Genomic DNA, 19,877 nt, shown 5'->3' with positions numbered 1-19,877 from the left:
TGAGTGATGGAACCAGTCGTGGCCACTTTCCTAACTCATAACACGCCACGTGTGATCGATTCAGAACCATTAGTCTTTGAATATAGTGTAAAAATGAAATTTGATGATACGTTTACTTGGGATATTATTAACTTGTTATATTGCTTGTATTTGTAGATAATTGTATATTGGTTGTAACGTTTCGACAGGTCCGACTAGAAATCTTTGCGAGAGGCCTATGTTCAGCAGTGGAATTTATGTCGCTGATGATGACGATGATGATGATGATAAGGTAACGTTTCACCATAGACAACAAAATACCAAACGTTTGAATTTTATATTGCAATTTGTAGAAAGGCTCAAAAGTATTTAATGATATGGCCATTGGTCGTTGCAACTTTTTGTTAGTAATTATTTTGCAAATGACCATCAAAAATCAATTTTACATCTTAAATCAAAGAATATTGTTTTTTTTTTCTGGCAAATCAGAACAGTAATGTCACATATTGTTAAAGGGCTTGGCAAAGAGATTTCACTGCACCAGGGGTCAAGTAAAGTGCAGCCCGAGGAAATCGTTAACTGGCAATAATTATGAAAAATAACTCTAAAATAGCGTTAAAACATTACGAACACTAACATGATTATCTCAGCACCGACCTAAGGTTGGCTGATAGAGAATACCATTAACTCCGCCTGTATACTTTTATATATGAAGTGCTTGGTAAATAAATTGAAAAACAATTCGAGTGTCAATCATACTGATAATAAAGTTATTTTTTGGTAAGATCCACTCCTTAGTCAGTCGACGTAGGCATAAACTTGTTTTTCTGCTTGCATTGCATACATGGGCGCACGACATGACGTGCCAAAAAAGTAGGTGGATGCCGACTCGAGACTTTTTCAGATGTTCACGACAAGTTTTTGTATAGAAGTACATTTTTGTCAATGTTAAAACGATTATACGCGTTGGAACTTTCAATAAACGAACATCCAAAATAGATGTCCATACACTTCGCAGGTTTAAAGTGGTTTGATTTGTATCGTGCTGGAGCAAATCCCACGAGGCGTGGGACACATTGTATCCATGACGCCTTTCTATCATGACTTTTAACTAGTCGACATTAGGTTCCACATAGCCGCGATAAAAAATGACCCCATTACAAGCCATACAAAAATCAAAACAACATCGCTCTTTATTCCCCATTTACTTTACGTCTGAATGAAAACTACTTCCACAATACGATCATTGTGTACATAATGTCAAAATTTCCAAACTCCCCTTTTACTGGTGTATCTATGTGCCAAATGGTATCTTAATACATTCAACAGTTTCTGCATAAGAAACATCTTCACCAACTCTCACATTTATATTGATAAATTATTTAATATTTCCTTCTCCGTGTTCACTTCACATACAGCGCCCATTCCACTTTGTCTGTATAACAGTACATATTGTAACCTTGCGTGACATCAATTAGGTCCCTGGACGTGAGGCCCCTTCACAAAGCGGAACAAATCTACTTAATCCACCGACCTTCATACGATCCCGGCGTTAAAATTCCGGTAATACGATCTTCTATTCAGGTACCTTCAAAAGGGAGATATAAAGACCAGTCTATTGTGTATATTAGATGATATATCTGTTTTAAATTGACTTAGATAACTGTAGATAAAATTAATGAAAGTTACTCGTCAGTTTAATCACCACTGATTTTTTTATCGTAGCTCGTCAAATTGGCTTCCCTGCACCTAATGTTAAGCAAAGTGATGCCCAAGAAAGTGCCATATTGATCTTAAACCTACAAAACTAAACAAAAGAAACACAATACAAATTAAATACTCATGTAAAAGGTTTGCTAAATTTGATGTAGGTACAAAAGAACAAGCTAATTTACTTTTTGATTGAAACATTTTGAAAGTTAGGTCAAATCTAAAGTCAAATTACAAAGAGTTACGACAAATAGTTTCCAATTAGCCTCAGATGATGATTCATAGTAGATATATCTTAAGAACTCCTTTGTCTATCATGCGGACTGTTCGATATCGTTGTAAACATTTTATTTATTTTGAACTATATTGTAAGGAAACAAAGGGTATAAACTCACTAAATAGAGTATAATTGGAGGTTTTATCACTCGAGGCAATTTCTTCAACATTTTAATATGTATGTGAATTCTAACATTTCAACAAATGCCTATAATAAACTTTTATAGCACTTTCCTTTAGAAATCGACATCTTTTATAACCTTTTAGTGTTTCAAATAAAAATTCTATATGTGAACAACGCTTATCATAACTAGTTTCAAATTTATCATTTTATCAGTTGATTGTATAAATATAAACATGACCTAGATATATAGAGCAATGAATCTTAATAATGTTATTGTTTATCAATGGTCAATGTCACTCATTACAATAACGATATCAATCATTAATATATTTTGTGATACAAAAAAACGTACCAATATGGTACTGAAGTTGTTAAAAACATAGTTAAATTTTAAATTTGTTCCATCAACCTCCAACACCACATTTACCTGGTGGTGCTTAAATATACCATATTGTAAGTGTTATGATTTTATTTCATCGTACAGGAGCAACATTTCATGAAGGTGACAGGAATTGATCCTCCCAGGTCGTGGGACGTTTTTTGTAGATTCTAACCTTATTGGTTTGGGGCTAAATGTCTCAGAAGGAGTTTATGTTAGGTAGGCGGACAGGCCGAATTATATCTAAACATACGTGTGCACGCATCTGTTCATAATTCAGATCACCGATCACACAGTCAAGTAGGATAGAGGCAGGTAGCGGCAGATTACGTACGAGTTGTATTGAGCACCAAATACTGTCAATATCTTCGAGATTCAAGGTGAGGATCTGGCGACTAAGCAACAGGAACGAAATAATTTTCCAATTCCCACCTAATTTCAAGGGCATCAGGACTTCGACAGCGAAACTCAATTCTCAAATGAATTATCTGTTTGGCGAAAATTAAACCATGTTAACTTAGTATTCAGTTACTTGACACGTTTCTAAAATAAGCAAAACGCTGTCAGTTAGTCTGTTTGTTACTTTACCATTAAGCTAATTATCAGATTTTGTAGACAGGATGTGAAGTTGTCAAGACAATATAACTTGGGAGGTGGACTAACAACTTTCAGTAATACACTAGATGCTCTCACAATGGAATCAAGAGACATCGCTGGGACAAAACATAAATCAAAGATCCGGAATCCACACAATCCAATGACCAATGACGAACGAAGTCACGGGTAATTGACTAAGCAGTCCGTATAAGGACTTTCCACAATTAAGGAGCGGCTGTGATCTCACCAGATGACTTATAAACGTTCAAGTTAGAACGATGACCTGAACACACGGCGTCTTCTTCAAGGACAACCGGGCTTTGAACATGAAGATTTTTCAAACAATAAGACATTAAAATTAGTTTCGTGGTCATATTACGTACTAAAGATACGTGAAGTTAATTAACTCCTGAATGAAATGGAAGGTCGGCTTGTAAGATCTCTGTAAGGTATTATATTAGTAACAGAGTGATGTTATGTATGCATCATTTGGAATGGAAGGTTTTCTAAATGTCAGGGTGACATGTGGGTGAGTTACATAATTAGTAAATGCTTTTAAAAATTTACCGTTATTTTCAATAAACGATCCAAATCGTTTTTAATCTATCTCAAAATTGGACCAATCAGAACAAAGTTATTTTTGACATGCGTACAAATGACTTATTTCGATTGGTTCATTCTCAGAATCGGATCGAAGATTGAGATTGGGATCTATTGAGAATGGCTGTTAGACAAGCAAAGTTCTATTTTTGTTTAAAAATCAGCAATTTAAGATAATTGCGAGAGAACCCGCAAAACGATAAGCCGCCTCTAAATATACCAGTTTCACATTTAACAATTTTCTTACGCGGTTTAAAAAAGCAGCTAACCGCGGCGGCATAAAAAATGAAAAACTTTCACGATGCCACAGAGAGATCTCAACCGTTTATCATAATAATATGGGCCTGTGTAAACTGTTTGCGAGCTACCTCTTTTTCAAAAGTACATTGCGTGTGATATTTAAATAACTGCACTTTGAATGTAGAGTGTGGACGGAGTTTGCAAATCCTTTTTAAAGCAAATAGATCTTTAGTGCGATGCGTAGTTGGTAATGTCTGTTATTCGTTGCAACTGTTAGAAAAACGGGTTTTTGTACAGTCAGCCATAAAAATAGATGTACAAAAATCGTTTTATTCTTTACTAAAATAAACTTCAAAAAGTTTACTTTAAATAAGATAGAGAAAAAATCAATTAAAGTTAATGTGTACGAGAGTTTTGAAGTTTTTATTTTGTTTAGCTCCTTTAGGATACATTTAAAAAATGACTGAAAATAGGGCTTCTATTATTTTCTATCCTAGCCTCTGATTTATTACAATAGCTGAACATGTAAGCCGTTATGTTTACATATTCTTTCTTAATATTTGTTTTCTTTAAATTTATTTTAAGCTTCAACTAAACGGGTATATTCTTTATCAATAATAAAAAAATGCGTGACAATATCCAGAGATTTGTTTCGATTTAAATACATTCAAATAACATGTTTGCTGTTAATAACGTCATTGGAGTGTTCAGTGTCGTATATTTTTATTGAAGTAACCCTGAAACGCCAATGAAGGGTATTTGCGACCCACGCAGTTTCCCTCTCGTGTGTTTAAACAGAAACTTTCAATTTGCATTATGAACACAAGTATTCCTTTATTGTTTTTAGGTATATGTATGTATATGCATTTTGGGTAGGCGGTCAATGTTTTTCAAGTTGACGAAGTCGCGTGCAACACTTAAGTATTTAATTTATAAATAATTATACTCATTCTCGCAATATGTTTTGCAATATAATTAAATTCCTGATCTCAAGTATATACGGCAGTCGTCTATCGCCTAACTTTCAATATTCGATAACAATATTGCAGTATGAAGTAATAATTAACCGTAATAATAAAGTAACCTTATCTATAACATCTATACAGTAAAACGTGAATCGATCGGACATTATGGGCGAACAAAGAGAAATTTGTTACGCAAAAGCTTCTGTTACATCACGGCGCATTTACAAAAAGCCACTTCAATCGTGGGTCATTTGGACCGAAATGCTATTATTAGCGTTTCTACTGTGATCGTGATATGAAAGGATACGAATGTAGATAGGGTTATTGATATTTTATTACAATTGTTACTTGAACCATAATAAGAGTACGGAATTGTAATGAAATGTTGCAAGCTAATAAAATACTTTAAATTTTCAAGTTGGTAATTTTTTTTCTCGTTAAATGACAGTTGTGATTGGCTGAATAAACTCAGATTAATCTTGACCTATCCCTATTTTTGTCATTGGCGTACAGTGTTAAATAAACTTCTTAATAAAGATACCTACAATGCATTATACACTATACGCTGCGTATTCCATTGAAGTGACATTCAGTTCATAGAAATCCCATGACTGACGCGTCCATTCAACTGTCTTTCTATCTGACTCAACATATGCAAATTCAAAATCGTATTCTTTTTTCAAATTATTTAAAAGATTAAAAACTCTTTTATGGCTTTAGTTATTGCTAATATTAAGAAAAACAGTTTTTAAAATATAAAAAAAATAATACAATCGAATTTAGAACGTCCTCTTTTTTTTAAATCGCTTACTTATAGCCATATAACGTGTATTTAAAGAGTAGAACATATCACAGGTATCAATGTCAAAGATAATTGACAGTACGTATAACATAGGTTAATTGCATACGAGATAAAAATATCATTAAGGTCGTAGGTATAAACGCGGTTTTATGTTGGGTAAAAACCATCAATTATGATCACAAAATTGTAGATAATTATGGGCGATTTATTTTTTGTTGTTTTTGTTTACGAAACATTGAAACAAACGTCATATTTCCACGCTGTTGTTTTAGCAAAAAGTGACATATTAAAATAGTACGTAGAATTATTCCGCGAAATGATTTCGTGAATTGAATGCGGGAGATATTCCGAGCAAAAACTAGTCACAAATAATGTTAAAACATGTAAACGAATTTTTATTACTTATTAAAAAATTTACATATGATTTTATTTACGGTAATGAAAACATTTTAAAAGCGACTATTTTCGAGGAAATTGCGTTTCGCGTTCACAGCTGTCAGATATAAACAAACTGCGCACACCGTCCTCAACTACCAAGGCCGTAAATTTGTCCAAACATTTGCTCAAATAACATTACCATTCGCATAAAATTACCGCAACAATTTACACATTGATAAGCGTAAGTGGAATCACTCGTGCGCATCCCGCCCAGTTTTCCTTAAAACAATTACCAATAAATAAAATACTATATCGATGATCACTGAATCTATATCACAAAACAAACACTTAATGCGCGTAACCGTAACGCAAACGCGCAAGTTTGCGACATGAATCGCTTCGAAACGCGTCCGACCGCGCGCCGTTCAGCTGTTATACTGCTCAAACTACCTTGTACGATAAAAATAAAGCGCTCGAAGCGAACCGGCTCGTACGAATCACTGTACGGATAAATCCTTATATTAATCTTAAGCGCTGCAGCTGTGATATCACTGTAAAGGCACGAATATACGCGCGTTTAAAGTCTGAAATCGATGTATTTTCAGCTTTGAGACGATCTATTGTAATAAGCAAACAAAAGGCTGAGGTCATGCTGCGACCCGTCTTGCATTGACGTAAGGAGACGAATGGCATTATGGTTATGTATACTTAGTATGTATGAAACATTAATCACTTTACAGCGTATTTTTGCAGAACGCGGAGAGCAAGTCGCTCGCCTGACAGAACGATTCGACACGACAGCCCACCAAGTAGACATGTATATACAGTGAAAACCGGCTAAAACGACATTGAAGGGATCACCCAATCTAGCCGCTTACTCAGATAGTCGCTATAAACTATACTTTTTTTTTTATAAATCTATTTGCAGCGACCTTGCCATTTAGTTGTGATAACCGATACGTCGCTTCAACAGATATTGTTATAAGAAGTTACTACTGTATTAGATTTTAAAATGCCCAATAACATAAGCAAATGTATTCCCTTAAATCCGATGCTCAACATTGTTTAAACACGGATGCTTGATGATAGAAATGCTCAAAGTGGTATACCAATCTAGGTAGACTCATAAGACCAAACATTCACTGCAACTTGGTAAATATCAGATCCATTCTTAGTAGCTACATATTCACATTGCAAATATGTATTATTTTCGCAAAAAGTAGAATAAACGTGTTTTTGAAATTTAAAAAAGCTTGCAATCACATAAAATTCAAATAAATTCAACTGTTTTTGCTTTTTCCTATTTGAGAATTGTTATCAATAGCTAATTAGCGGTGTGGTACTCTGTTCTTTGATATGGAGACAAATTAAATATATAGTTAGCATTTATTAGACAAAACATTGGCCCGTGCACATTATTACTATGTATTTAATTAATAGGTTCATTAAACTTAAAAGAATGAAGCTCATTTACTTTTATTAGTTACTTGTTTCCCATTAATCGATGTTCATTTGTTTAAAATTGGCAAATAATTTATTTATGTATTTACAATAAATACGATGAATAGTATCTAATTGACATAATGCTTTGATTAACAACATTTTATTAACAATGCTTATAAATGTACTTATTCTTGGAAAGTTAATATTTTATTTACCCGAAGAATGACAATCATATTATCCTTTATTACTATCACTAACATAAACACTGTCATAGTGTCATAGTTAAAACCTAAATTTACACTTTTACTATTTACTTTATGATTATTTTATAAACATTAAATTAATTTTACAACCTTGACATGAGTCCTTTCGCATATTACTTTTTTACACTTGTCTCAAAAGATTAGTATTCTCACCGTAAAACTATGAATAGACGATGCACCTAATGCATTCGATTTTCAATCAAATAGTTCAATCAACTCAATGAATAACGAATGCATGTCCTTTTTTAACACTGATTCACAAAAGCCCGACTTAGCGGTGTTTCATTATGTGTCCGCCATAGTAATCGGTTTGCGTTTAAGGGCGTGCGCATGCGCAGAATGTGTTCCACGTAATTACTCCATGTTTAGATATGAGTTATCACACCGCAACTAGAGCTGTACGTGATTGGACCGTGAAATCAAGTGAAGTTATGTTTTCTTCGATTGTTGCAACCTGCAATATCTCTATTAGTCAATGAGATAGTAAGTAATCGATTACTGTTAACACTTGTCGTGTTTATTGGATGCAAGTTTTTATTTATACATTTAAACAATTCTGTCACGTGACTTAAAATGGTTGGAAATATTAGTGAGAAGTCTTTAAAACACAGGAACTTCTGAGGATGCATGTCATAAACTCATAAGGTCTTATTTACCTATACGGCCATTAAAGCCATCCTTCGATTAGAACGCCCGTGAATCCCAAAAGACGGATATACCCTCGTAGACGGAATAAAGCCCGTGACCTTACTATTATTTGTTTCAATAAAAATTTTTGTACTTTCGCGTAATACCGATGCAGTATTACATTTTTAAAAAGCTTCGCTTCTCTTTTGTATCTGTGTATTTATTAATATTCTAATACTATTATTAGATCTAGATTCAGTATCAAGTGTGTAATTCGAGAAAATAGTAACCGCAAGTAATGTTATAAATCTTCGGTAATGAAGTACATCATACGGGAAGCCCGCATGTCATTGGAATAATTACTGTACTGTTTGCAATTTATGTTCAACGGAGCGTTCCATATCTACGTTAAACAGAAATGTAAAATTTGCAGATTTGAAGTATATGTTCAAAATTTTTAATCTTACAAAATCTTTTTGTGACTAGTACAGATTTACAGATTTAAAGCATTCATTTAAGGAGGAAAAATGTGTAACTTTATAAATTTTTTGGTGAATCTTTGAGAACAAAAAAAAAAATACATAGAAATGTTACTTAAGATTTCCAGGTTAAAAATATGTTGTGGCTCGTTCCTTATGAAACCATTAAACTACGATAACGCTTGTACAAACATCGACTATCTTTACGACAAGTAGATAATCGTAGAAAATTACGAAATCAACTATATTTCTTAAGTGGTATTTGCTACATTCTAGTAAAATCTACTGGTAAATAAAATGGGTTGTTAATATGAATTGAAGTGATAACTTTTGGATAGTATTGATAAATAGTTCCTTAATTATGTTACTTTGTAACATTTCTATCTTCATCAAGTCACTAGCTGGTATAAAAATTAGACTTATACTATATTTTAATCCAAATATTTGTATATAATACCTAGGTAGAGCCCCGTCTCGGGAAGGATAGCACCTTAGAATAAGTATTTACTTAGTTGGTCTCCTGTGTTTTTCATGGACTGCAGTCGACCTTATTTGGACTTCCATTTTTTCAATTTAAAGGTACTGTCGGCTACAAAAGTAGGAGAACAAATTCAAAATTTCAAATCGCCTTTTAAACTTTCGTGTTCGACATATATAAATATGCGTTTTTTATTCACTGAAATAAACTTCGAAGAGTTTTCTTTATTTTCGATAAAGAAAGAAGAATATTTCGATTGAAATCAATCGGTTTTGCCGTACTACTAATGGTGAGTAGCATCGCTTCTCTCGTTTTTCTTTTCTCTATTCTTAAAAATCGTTAGAGTACAGACAAATCCTTTGGTATGGTTAGGTTTTTAATGACTCTAGATAATTAAATTGTCTATCAGATGCCCTACTTATTTCCTATACCATAAAATCGGTTCTGTTTAATCACAATGCTTTAGATCTTGGCGCCAATGCCAAAGAATGCATCCGCCATTTTGTATTAAATAATGGTGATTGCGTTTTATTATTGCATGGAAAAAAACTATTACTCGAAAACAATTATGTTGAAAAAGGTTTAATAGTGTTAGGATTTTTTTTAAAAGCATTTTAAAAGTTTTTTCGTATCCACGATGTGTTGCAAGATTTCATTATTACTTTATCGTCATATCTAATGTTACATGAAATATTAAGGCTTTTGTACAGTATAAATATATTACTACAAATATTTAAAGTCTTAAATGATTTAATACAAGCATATCGCTGGCTCACTATAGAAGCTCGTATGTTAATTTGTTTTTCATGTTGGAAAAATTAGATTTAATATTTCTATATTTATTAAAAAATAGAGAAGACGATTCACGGTTCCCCCTTTATCGATCTTTCGGGATTATTGGATATTTTTAAAGAAAATAGCAAAGAATCATATTATATATTATAATCTAATTTGTCCAAAAAATATAACAATGAACCTTGTAATAATGAGCCAGCGATATTTAAAATGTATTATGGAGAATAAAACAGTGACATCCTTTTTCTATCAATATAAAAAGACATTGAAAAATAACTTACTCTTGCGCAACGCAAAAGGCTTCCTAAAGTCTTGGACTATCACCAAAACTTTGCCGAACACAACCATTTTCACACAACCAAAGCCTTCAAACAACTATATTGCACTGACTTAGAACATTTTACTGATTTTCAAGTTTACTTAGCCTGATGTCATCAGTACGTGGATGAGATGTCTAATAAAAATGTACACTATTATCATTATCAATTCACAAGTTTATTATGATGCTTGCATATATGGTTAGAATGCATCATCTCTAATTTAAACAAGCATGCTTGTGTACACGAGAGTTAGGTAATGTCAAGGTTGTGCAATTGGGTATTTGATTTTAACTTGTTTTAAAATACCGAGACTTAATGATTGAAAACATGTTATTTTCTATGTTTTTATATGATGAAAAATGCTTTAATACTGTTTATATAGTTTATAAGAGTGCTTTCGTATCTCTTGTTGGAATTACTTGTTTTGAAATATTTATATGTATAAATAACATTAAATTAAATTTGAAAGATATTTCTTTGAACTTCGCAAGGTATAAAAGTAAAGCGAAGGTAGAATCACAATATGTCCTATTTACCCCGATTCCCGACGTATACAATACTTGAATGAAAACCAACTAGTCTAAATCTAATTAACTATAAAGAGTGCACAGCCTTTTAGTTGACCTCATTTGAGGCAATATAAACTCTACCTCGCATATTTTAATGGTGCTTTTACAATGCGGTTGATCTCTACATGTTAACTTACATACGCTATATAAATAATTATGTACCGAGTATAATCTCTAACTTATACTTGGCCGCTATTTATTTTGTATGTGGATTTTAGAGTTATCTTAAAGGGTCATCTACACTCTATTAAAACCCTTATTATGCTAAAAATAACATTCATAATCTTGCGTACAAGCAAAGGGTAGCAAATACAACAAGAAAATGATTCAACATTAACTTGATATATTTAGAAAGTATATTTTTAAAACATCTATTTGAAAACACACGGGTATTTCTTTTGTATGAAAAAGAAAGTTAAGGTCCTCCCTCGTGCAAACGACCTTGAGTAATCGCTTCATACATTTATGGCATGGGGATAGTGACATCGGGTGGGAAATATGCTAAAATTAACGAATAATTGGTTTAAAAACTCTTTTTGAGAATTTGAACGTACCAAAATGTTCATTATTAAATTGTCAATCTAATAGTTTTGGTTGCAATTTAATATGATGCTCGGAACAAACAATTTAAGTGGGATTTTCTTTTTGTTTATTTTTTTTTTCTATATTTATTATAAATTTTGAATAGATAGCTTCTAAAAATATGGTTAGGTTATTTTGTTGAAGGGAGCACCTTAAATAGCCATCCGGTCGATTCTGAGTGTTTTAAACTACGCTTTTAAGATAAGGGCATTTGTGTTAGACTGTTTTTAACTCACAACGTTTTTGTACTAAGTATATTAGAGATACAATACATATACTTAGATAAGGGCGAGTTTCAATTCAATCGTGTTATTATTCGTAAGAAGCATTTATTTAAATCGTATGAGTCAGAAGAATGCTCCAAAAAAATTACGTTTACTCTTTACAAAGGCAAGTTATGGGTAGCCACTTACATTCTTAAATCAATTCATCAATGACAATGCAGTTAGAAATTGAACAACTATCAAGATGCCTTAGGCAGCTGACAACACCTTTGAAATTATTGTTATTTATTTAGAAGACAATTGTATTTGTAATACTATTTCTTACTGTATAAGTCATCTATCCATCTAGAAAATTGAAAATAAGTAGTTATGCGCCTTATTCCGTCTACGGGGGCTAAACCGTCTTTTTACAATCAGGGGCTTGTTACTCTAATGTTAGTTTTCATAGCCGTATAGGTAAATAAGGGATATTTTTACTCTTTACCCGTATGCCTATAAAATGTGTCCTTCGATTAAAACACCCGTAATTGCAAAAAGACGGATATACCCACATAGACGGAATAGGGCACCCTGACTATACCTACCTACTAAAAACTATAGATTTATCTACATAGTAACATACATCAAACATTTCGTTGTCCAATTTGACCTTAATTTGCAATAATAACTTGAGTTTTATTACATCTAATTCTCAATTTATCATGGCACCCATCAAATCTAGTGCTAATTGAAGTCATGTACGGTCGGCAAAAACATCGGTATCGTTAGTTTAGAAGCCGAGACGGTTCCGCTTTCGTTGGCAGAAATAGCCGGAGGCGACGGGCGATCGCGCGCCGTGTCACCGCTTCCGGGATTAGCCGCCAGGGTTGCCACTTGCCAGTTATCACATTACAATTTTTAATGGCTGAATAGTGTATTAAATGTAAATGGTTGTATTATTTGATAAATACCTATAAAAGAATAAGCAATGAATTACTGCAAAAAAATTTACTTTTATTTTCATATTTTATGCAACTATAAAGTCATTGATGTATTTCTTGACGCTTTAGAACCGAGATGTATGTCAAATTGGTGTCATTAAATAGTTTGATTGCAAATAAAGTTTCGTATTGAAAACTTGAGAGGTTTTTTGTCTTCGAGTTCAAAACAAAGCTTACCATGCACTATTTTATTCTGAACGCATTCAACTCACAAGATGGTTTAAATAAATGGCGCGTGACATGGCAATGTATGCTGAATACGCATGGGGATAAGTGAATTAGCACTCGTACGTGTTAGAAATTACAATCAGAGGCCTGGCTAGTGCAATAAAGAAATAAACATGTCATGAAATTAGTACCTTTGATTTATAAATACAAGATTGGTAAGATAAGAAACTATTTAATGTTGAAGATTTTATAAATTTATGTTATGCTTTGTCCAAAATATAATCTGTAGATATTGTCTCCTCTCTATTTGTTATATTTACTTCATAAGAGCTTATTACATCATTAAAAAACATGACAGTTGACAATCAAGTTTAGCTACATCTGTATTTATATAACTACTAACTTTTTCCCGCAGCTCCGCCCGCGTGAGAAAGTTTTCCAGGATAAAAGTCTCGCTTTGTATTTACCCGTGATGAAATGGAGCTTCAAACCTATCAATAAATCGTTGAAAACTGTATTAAATTCCGTGCAATAGTGCGTGATGCAAGTAGAGGTGTACATACAGACAATAAAAACTGTTGTTTTGGCTTCTGTTGCTCTAATTAGGACCCCTATACTAGTTTTTCTGCAATATGTATAACGTACAGTTAATATATAATTTGTGCCAACCCTAAACTACGCATATGGAAGGGGACCGACAAAATCAAACGACAGGGGAGTGCACCGAGTTGATAGTCTGGCCGCTATAAAAATAATAACACTTCAAAGGGAACGACTCGAAGAATCAGGGCCCTTATTCTGTATGGTAGTGTAAACGCGTAACGCGGCCGTGTCATGTTATCTTCGAGAAATGTGCGTGGAATGGTTTTCTGTATGCCAAATTTCTATAGTCCTAAACATGATGCGTTGTGTTACGTGCTTGTTACGCACTGTCAAAATAACGTGCGGGATAGAGAATAAGGCCCCAGTAACATTCAACTGAAATATTCTAACATGTTATATGTGACTGAGTGTTGTACTGAATGTGAACTTAATGATATCCCTTTGGGAATAGTCAACTGATAATATATTCCCTTAACTATAACGTTACGAATGGGTTTTTAAAAGATTCATAAATTAATTGATTACTTATTCGCAATATGGGAACACGTATTACATATTTGCTATATTTACCCAGCTGAATATATTTTAACAAATGTTTTCATATCTGGAGCAAAAAACTCGCTTAGTTATACGAAACCCAAAAACGTTAATTAAAGTCGAGCAGAAATCAAGTTCATGGAAAGAACATTGCTTATAATGAATAACCTCAAAATACAATTAACTTCGCGAAACCGGTTGAAAATAACTACACAACTAAAAAAAACTGCATCTCTTTAAATCATGTCCAGAATTCAAGTGCACAACAAAAAAAAGAAAGAAAATGTGAAGTGCGTGTCGGAGATTATTTTGAGTTCCGTAGATATTTTTTTTTGTTTTTTGCGTAATAATTTGCATGGAATTCTTTATCGGTATACCACGTAAAGTAACTTGGTTAACTAAGGATAACAAGATTTTTATTTTCTGAGAGCGGTTTTAAGATCTACTCAGATTCAACCTTATACTTAATCCTTATTACAGACTGACTTCATATAAGGGAAACCGCAAGTTCTTGACATCGACTTACCGAAAGAAAAGGACGGCGAAGGCTGCTTTACAAACAGATCCCTAAAATCTCAACCAAATTGCCAGCCTTGATCTCAAGATTGCGTAAAGCTGGCAAACCGGTCGACACACGAGCAAAACCGCAACACCGGCCGGCCGCCGACCGCGCGACGCCCGTATTTTTGCATGAAACCAGACACGACCCGCCGTCGCGTGGTTAATGCAATTGCATTGCTTTTGGTATTTTTTTCAGGTCACGTAACTGTTTTGTGAATATATTTTATTACTGAATAATGAGCTGGAAATTTTAAGTGTAAGTTTTGTTAATTGAAGATTTTGAGTGTATGTAAATATGATTGACAAGATTGTCTATTTCTTTTTATAAAAAAACTAGCTTTTGCTCGCGGCTCCGCCCGCGTTATACAGTTTTTCAGGCTAAAGTTTTCCGTTATAAAAGTAGTAGTTTCCCGGGAGCCTCTCAAACTGTCTCCATACCAAATTTCATCTTAATACGTTGGGTAGTTTTTGAGTTTAACACGTTCAGGCAGACAGATGCAGCGGGGGACTTTGTTTTATAATATATTTTTTTAGAACTTTTTAAGAGGAATAATCCCGTCATACATCATTGTTGCATAACTTTAACCGTTTACGCAGCGCACGCAACGGAAGCTCTCAAAACTAATAATTTTTCCCCGTTTTTGCAACATGTTTCATTGCTGCTCCGCTCCTATTGGTCATAGCGAGATGATATATAGCCTATAATACTCCGGGATCAAAGGGCTATCCAACACAAAAATATTTTTTCAGTTCAAACCGGTAGTTCGTGAGATTAGCCATTACTGCTCCGCTCCTATTGGCCATAGCGTGATGATATATAGCCTATAGCGCTCCATAAATAAAGGGCTATCCAACACAAAACGAATTTTTCAGTTCAAACTGCTAGTTCCTGAGATTAGCCATTACTGCTCCGCTCCTATTGGTCATAGCGTGATGATATATAGCCTATAGCACTACACTAATAAAGAGCTATCCAACACAAAAATATTTTTTCAGTTCGAACCGGTAGTTCCTGAGATTAGTCATTACTGCTCCGCTCCTATTGGTCATAGCGTGATGATATATAGCCTATAGCACTCCACGAATAAAGGGCTATCCAACACAAAAGAATTTTTCAGTTTGGACCGGTAATTCCTGAGATTAGCCATTACTGCCCCGCTCCTATTGGGTATAGCGTGATGATATATAGCCTATAGCACTCCACGAACAAAGGGCTATCCAACGCAAAAAGAATTTTTCAATTTGGACTGGTAGTTCCTGAGATTAGCGCGTTCAAACAAACAAACAAACAAACAAACAAACAAACAAACAAACAAACAAACAAACAAACAAACTCTTCAGCTTTATATAATAGTATAGAAGTATAGATATATATCTATATATCCTATTTGTCTGATAAAACTCATAGGGCCTCATAGATCGTACTACTCAATAGCGTCCTTTATTTGATATATAGCTATGTTCGATTTTTTATATTATAGTATACACAATATAGTATAAAAACAAAATCTTTATGTGAGAATAGAATTAAAACTGTTTGAAAAATGAGGCATTCTAATTTCAAACTTTGACATGAGCAAAACTGTGGGTCGGGCGCATAATAGAATTATCTCGCTATCTCTTTCTTACCCGCACAGTAGAGCCTGGTAACGTCACAATACAGTATTATATATTTTTTGTTTTTTACTTTTTCCACTAGGGCCCAAATGCTTAGGTATAATTTATTAAAGGTTTAGCAGATCTTCATTCGTATTGTTTGGATATGTGACGGAGAAAACGTATTTTTTTATATAACTCATAAAAATGTGTATTCTACCGTATTGTAAATACTTTATGTTGGCAATATTTTCTACAACAAGACTTCTTAGTATGGCATCGGTAATATGGTCTTATATGCCTATTTGTATTAATTCATGGGCAGACCTTGATGAATAAACTATTTAAAAAAATGCTTTAATCAATCATTCAATTTTCATGTAATCATACGAATAACCGATTGAAATTGACGTATTTTAAAATATAAATGCATAAATCATGGATATAATAATAATTTATAATAGCTAGAATAACGTACTTATTAATCTTTGTCAAGAAGTTTACATAATTTGACATAAATTATTTATAGGCTGTCCTTTATTAATAATTAATAAAATAAGGTATTATACACATAACCTAGTAAGTGGTACAAGGCGCCACCTTCGCATTTATAAATAAAAATACACGTCAGTATCTAAGGGTCAATCGTGTAATCCTCACCTTATCATAGACAATAGGATAATAGTAATTACTAACCTCTGACATCTCTCTGCAGTGTGGGCGACAGTGACCCACTGGCCAACGTCGCCTCCAACAAGTTGATATTATCGCGACAACGCGACACGACCTCCGTCTGCGCAACCAAAAACACTCCATTTGCAAAGAAAAATTTTAAACGCTGGCAATTTGATTCTTGACATTCGAAATTCAAATTGACTAACTCACGTTCCAGCGAATCTTCCATTAAATCCACCATTTTAAGCATAACTAATAGTCTGACACCGACGTTGTCCCGTCGCTTACATTACATTAGCTGAATGCCAAAGCTCGTAGGTATGCCAAACACACATTAGAAAGCAATAAGAAAAGTTCCAAAGTGAGGATAGAATTTAGAATTTTGTGTACTGGAATATGATCGTTCAAGCATCGCTCATTCTCGTGTTATTTCTGTTGAGAGAATAGGGTGTTAATTGACTGAAACTCCATATTAATTTTCAAATTGACACATTTATTCTTCTAAACACTTTACAATGTATGTTTTTAACATTTTTTATATAAAAGAAAGATCAATTAACAACCTATCCCTACCAACATAATAACATTTACAAAACTATATTGTGAGATATTGCGGAGTTCAGTCAAATCGCATATTTACTAAATAAATATTAAATACGTGACTCCTAAACATATCTTTTTTTACAAATAATATACAACCAAACTTTATATTTATTTAACAAAGCTAACATCGTTTAAACTATATCACTCAATGACAAGAAATCACGTTCTGTTATGAGGTAAGTACCTTGCTATTATAAATAAATATTAGTGATTTAAACGAAATTTATCTAGTTTCTGAACGAAATTGTCAAATGTGACAGCTGTCAATTTGACATTTCGTTGTTTCCCGCTCAACGGATGAACTAAATGACACTGGTAACTGTGAATGATTCCTATGTGAAGCGCTCAGTAACCTCTGCACCATTACATTAAATTTTTAATTAATTGTAGCTAATAAATACCTAAACGTTTCGCTTGACCTAGCACCGGATTATCACCACCAAAGAGATGAGGATGGTTTAAATAAAAAAAAATAAAGAAAAATAACAGGCAGTTAGTAGAACTACACAAATCACAATCACACGACAAACGAAATGTTAGTAAGAGAAATCAACATTCCACAATAAAAAGGGCGTTTGACATGAATTTGATAATATGGACGTGGTTTTTATACGAGACACCTTCACTTTTAAATTAATACATTTTAATTTATTTATAAAGAAAAATAATTTAATGAAAATCTTAAAAAGTGAAGTTGTCGTGAGGAATGTTATTAAATAAATTAATAAGTTAGTATAATGTTGTACTGCGATAGTCAGATATGATTTAAGATTAATTATAAAATTAAACTGCGTTTCATAATAAAATAGAACTTATGCGAAACATTTGGAATGTTTAGAAGATATCTATGTCATTCTTATGTAGTGTTATGTGTAAATGCATATAAAAGACCCTACAGTGTTATAAGCTAAGATAAACATTTTGTTTTAGATATAAAAACAACGCAATTCCGAATGCGAACGTTGCTAATTAGCAGTGTTACTATGAATTTTATATGGCAGTTACTCAATTAGCTCTATGACATCTATAATTCAGATTTCCTCACACAGTTTAACTGTTATTATAATTATATTATTATGCTACGCGAATGTTTGTACATATTGGCATATCAGGCCATCTAAAACATCAGGCCACACGTTAATCATACAAATGCACATCATTGGACAATCTGACGATCGCAGCGTACTTAATACGTATACTTACATAAATAATAATAAATATCACACAAGCCCAAGCCATATGTCATTGAAGATGTATGTAAACTATGAGCAGAACCGAGAAGGCGGCGACGGCGAGACACAACCTGGCGCGCAGGCGCGCGGGGAGGCGCGCGGGGAGCCGCGGCCGCCGCCGGCCGCACGCCTCCTCCGGCCCGTCCGACCAGCTGCTGAAATCGGTATCGAATGTGGGCCTTACGTAGTCGAACGCGCGCAGCAGGTCGGGCTCCGCCGCGTCCGCCGCCGCCAGCGCCGCCTCCGCCGCCGCCAGCGCCGCGCCCGACCCGCGCAGCACCAGCCGCGCCGCGCTCGCGCCTGCGCCCGACTCCGAGCCCGAGCGGCTGCGCCGGCTGTGCTTCTTGGGGCTCGACGACTCCGTCTCCGAGTCGCCGCTCTCGGTGGAGCGCCGCCGCAGCTCCGACAGCGCCACCTTCTGCAGCTCCGTCTCGCCGTCTTTCTCGATCCGCCGCCTTCTGGTCAGCGAGTCGAGTATGTCCGGACGGTTGTTCACCTCTGTGTACTCTAGCGAGCTGTTCACTTCGTCGCTGGTCATGTTTGAGCTGTGGCGTCTGCGGCTGAGCGCCTGCACGTTGAGCAAGTCGAATTCCGGTGAGCGTTTGCTGTTCTTTCTCTCAGATTCTGAGGGTTTCCTGCGCCGGACTCCATCGCTGCTCTCTATGCTGGTGTTGTTTCTGGACCTCTCTAGGCTGTCGAGTAGTGACTTTTTGCGCTCTGCACTGGACATGGACTTTTTCGGCTTTCTTGAGGGTGTTTCGACGGGAGAGTTTCTGGTTGGGCGTTTGTAGCGAGGCAAGCTTCTTTCCCTGGACATTTCGGAGGGGGGTCGACGCCTGCGCGTGCCACTGGGGCTTATGTCGTTCTCTGGTTGCGCGGACAGACTAGAACAGCAGTCCGATTGCGAGTCTAAGAACGCTCGGTAATCGTCGCCAAATTCCAGTAAACGACGCGCGGCGTCTGAATCCGGGGCTTCTGAATATGGTTCCGAATTGTATTTCTCCTGTGGATGAGAAAAACAAATATTAATCCAATATTCCGTACAAAAAATATGTGTATGTTACGGGCTTTAGAATGGTTAGTTGAAACAGC

General features: G+C 34.7%; 1 protein-coding gene across 5 annotated transcripts in view; it reads right to left on the bottom strand.

Moving 5' to 3' along the window:
• The window catches only part of LOC115444450, a 365,866-nt gene that overhangs the window by 23,922 nt on the left and 322,067 nt on the right, over window positions 1-19,877 (bottom strand). For all 5 annotated transcript variants that reach the window (XM_037446463.1, XM_037446477.1, XM_037446478.1 and 2 more), the window contains 2 exons: window positions 18,970-19,788; window positions 16,972-17,068 (listed from right to left, as the gene is read on the bottom strand). In XM_037446463.1, the coding sequence (XP_037302360.1) occupies window positions 16,972-17,068; window positions 18,970-19,788 (916 nt within the window). The remainder of the gene's footprint in view (window positions 1-16,971; window positions 17,069-18,969; window positions 19,789-19,877) is intronic.

The sequence above is a fragment of the Manduca sexta genome, chromosome 6 (genome assembly GCF_014839805.1).
Source record: "Manduca sexta isolate Smith_Timp_Sample1 chromosome 6, JHU_Msex_v1.0, whole genome shotgun sequence".
NCBI classification, from domain to species: domain Eukaryota; kingdom Metazoa; phylum Arthropoda; class Insecta; order Lepidoptera; family Sphingidae; genus Manduca; species Manduca sexta.
Note: the sequence above shows the minus strand (reverse complement) of the source record. Positions and strands in the feature narration are given on the sequence as shown.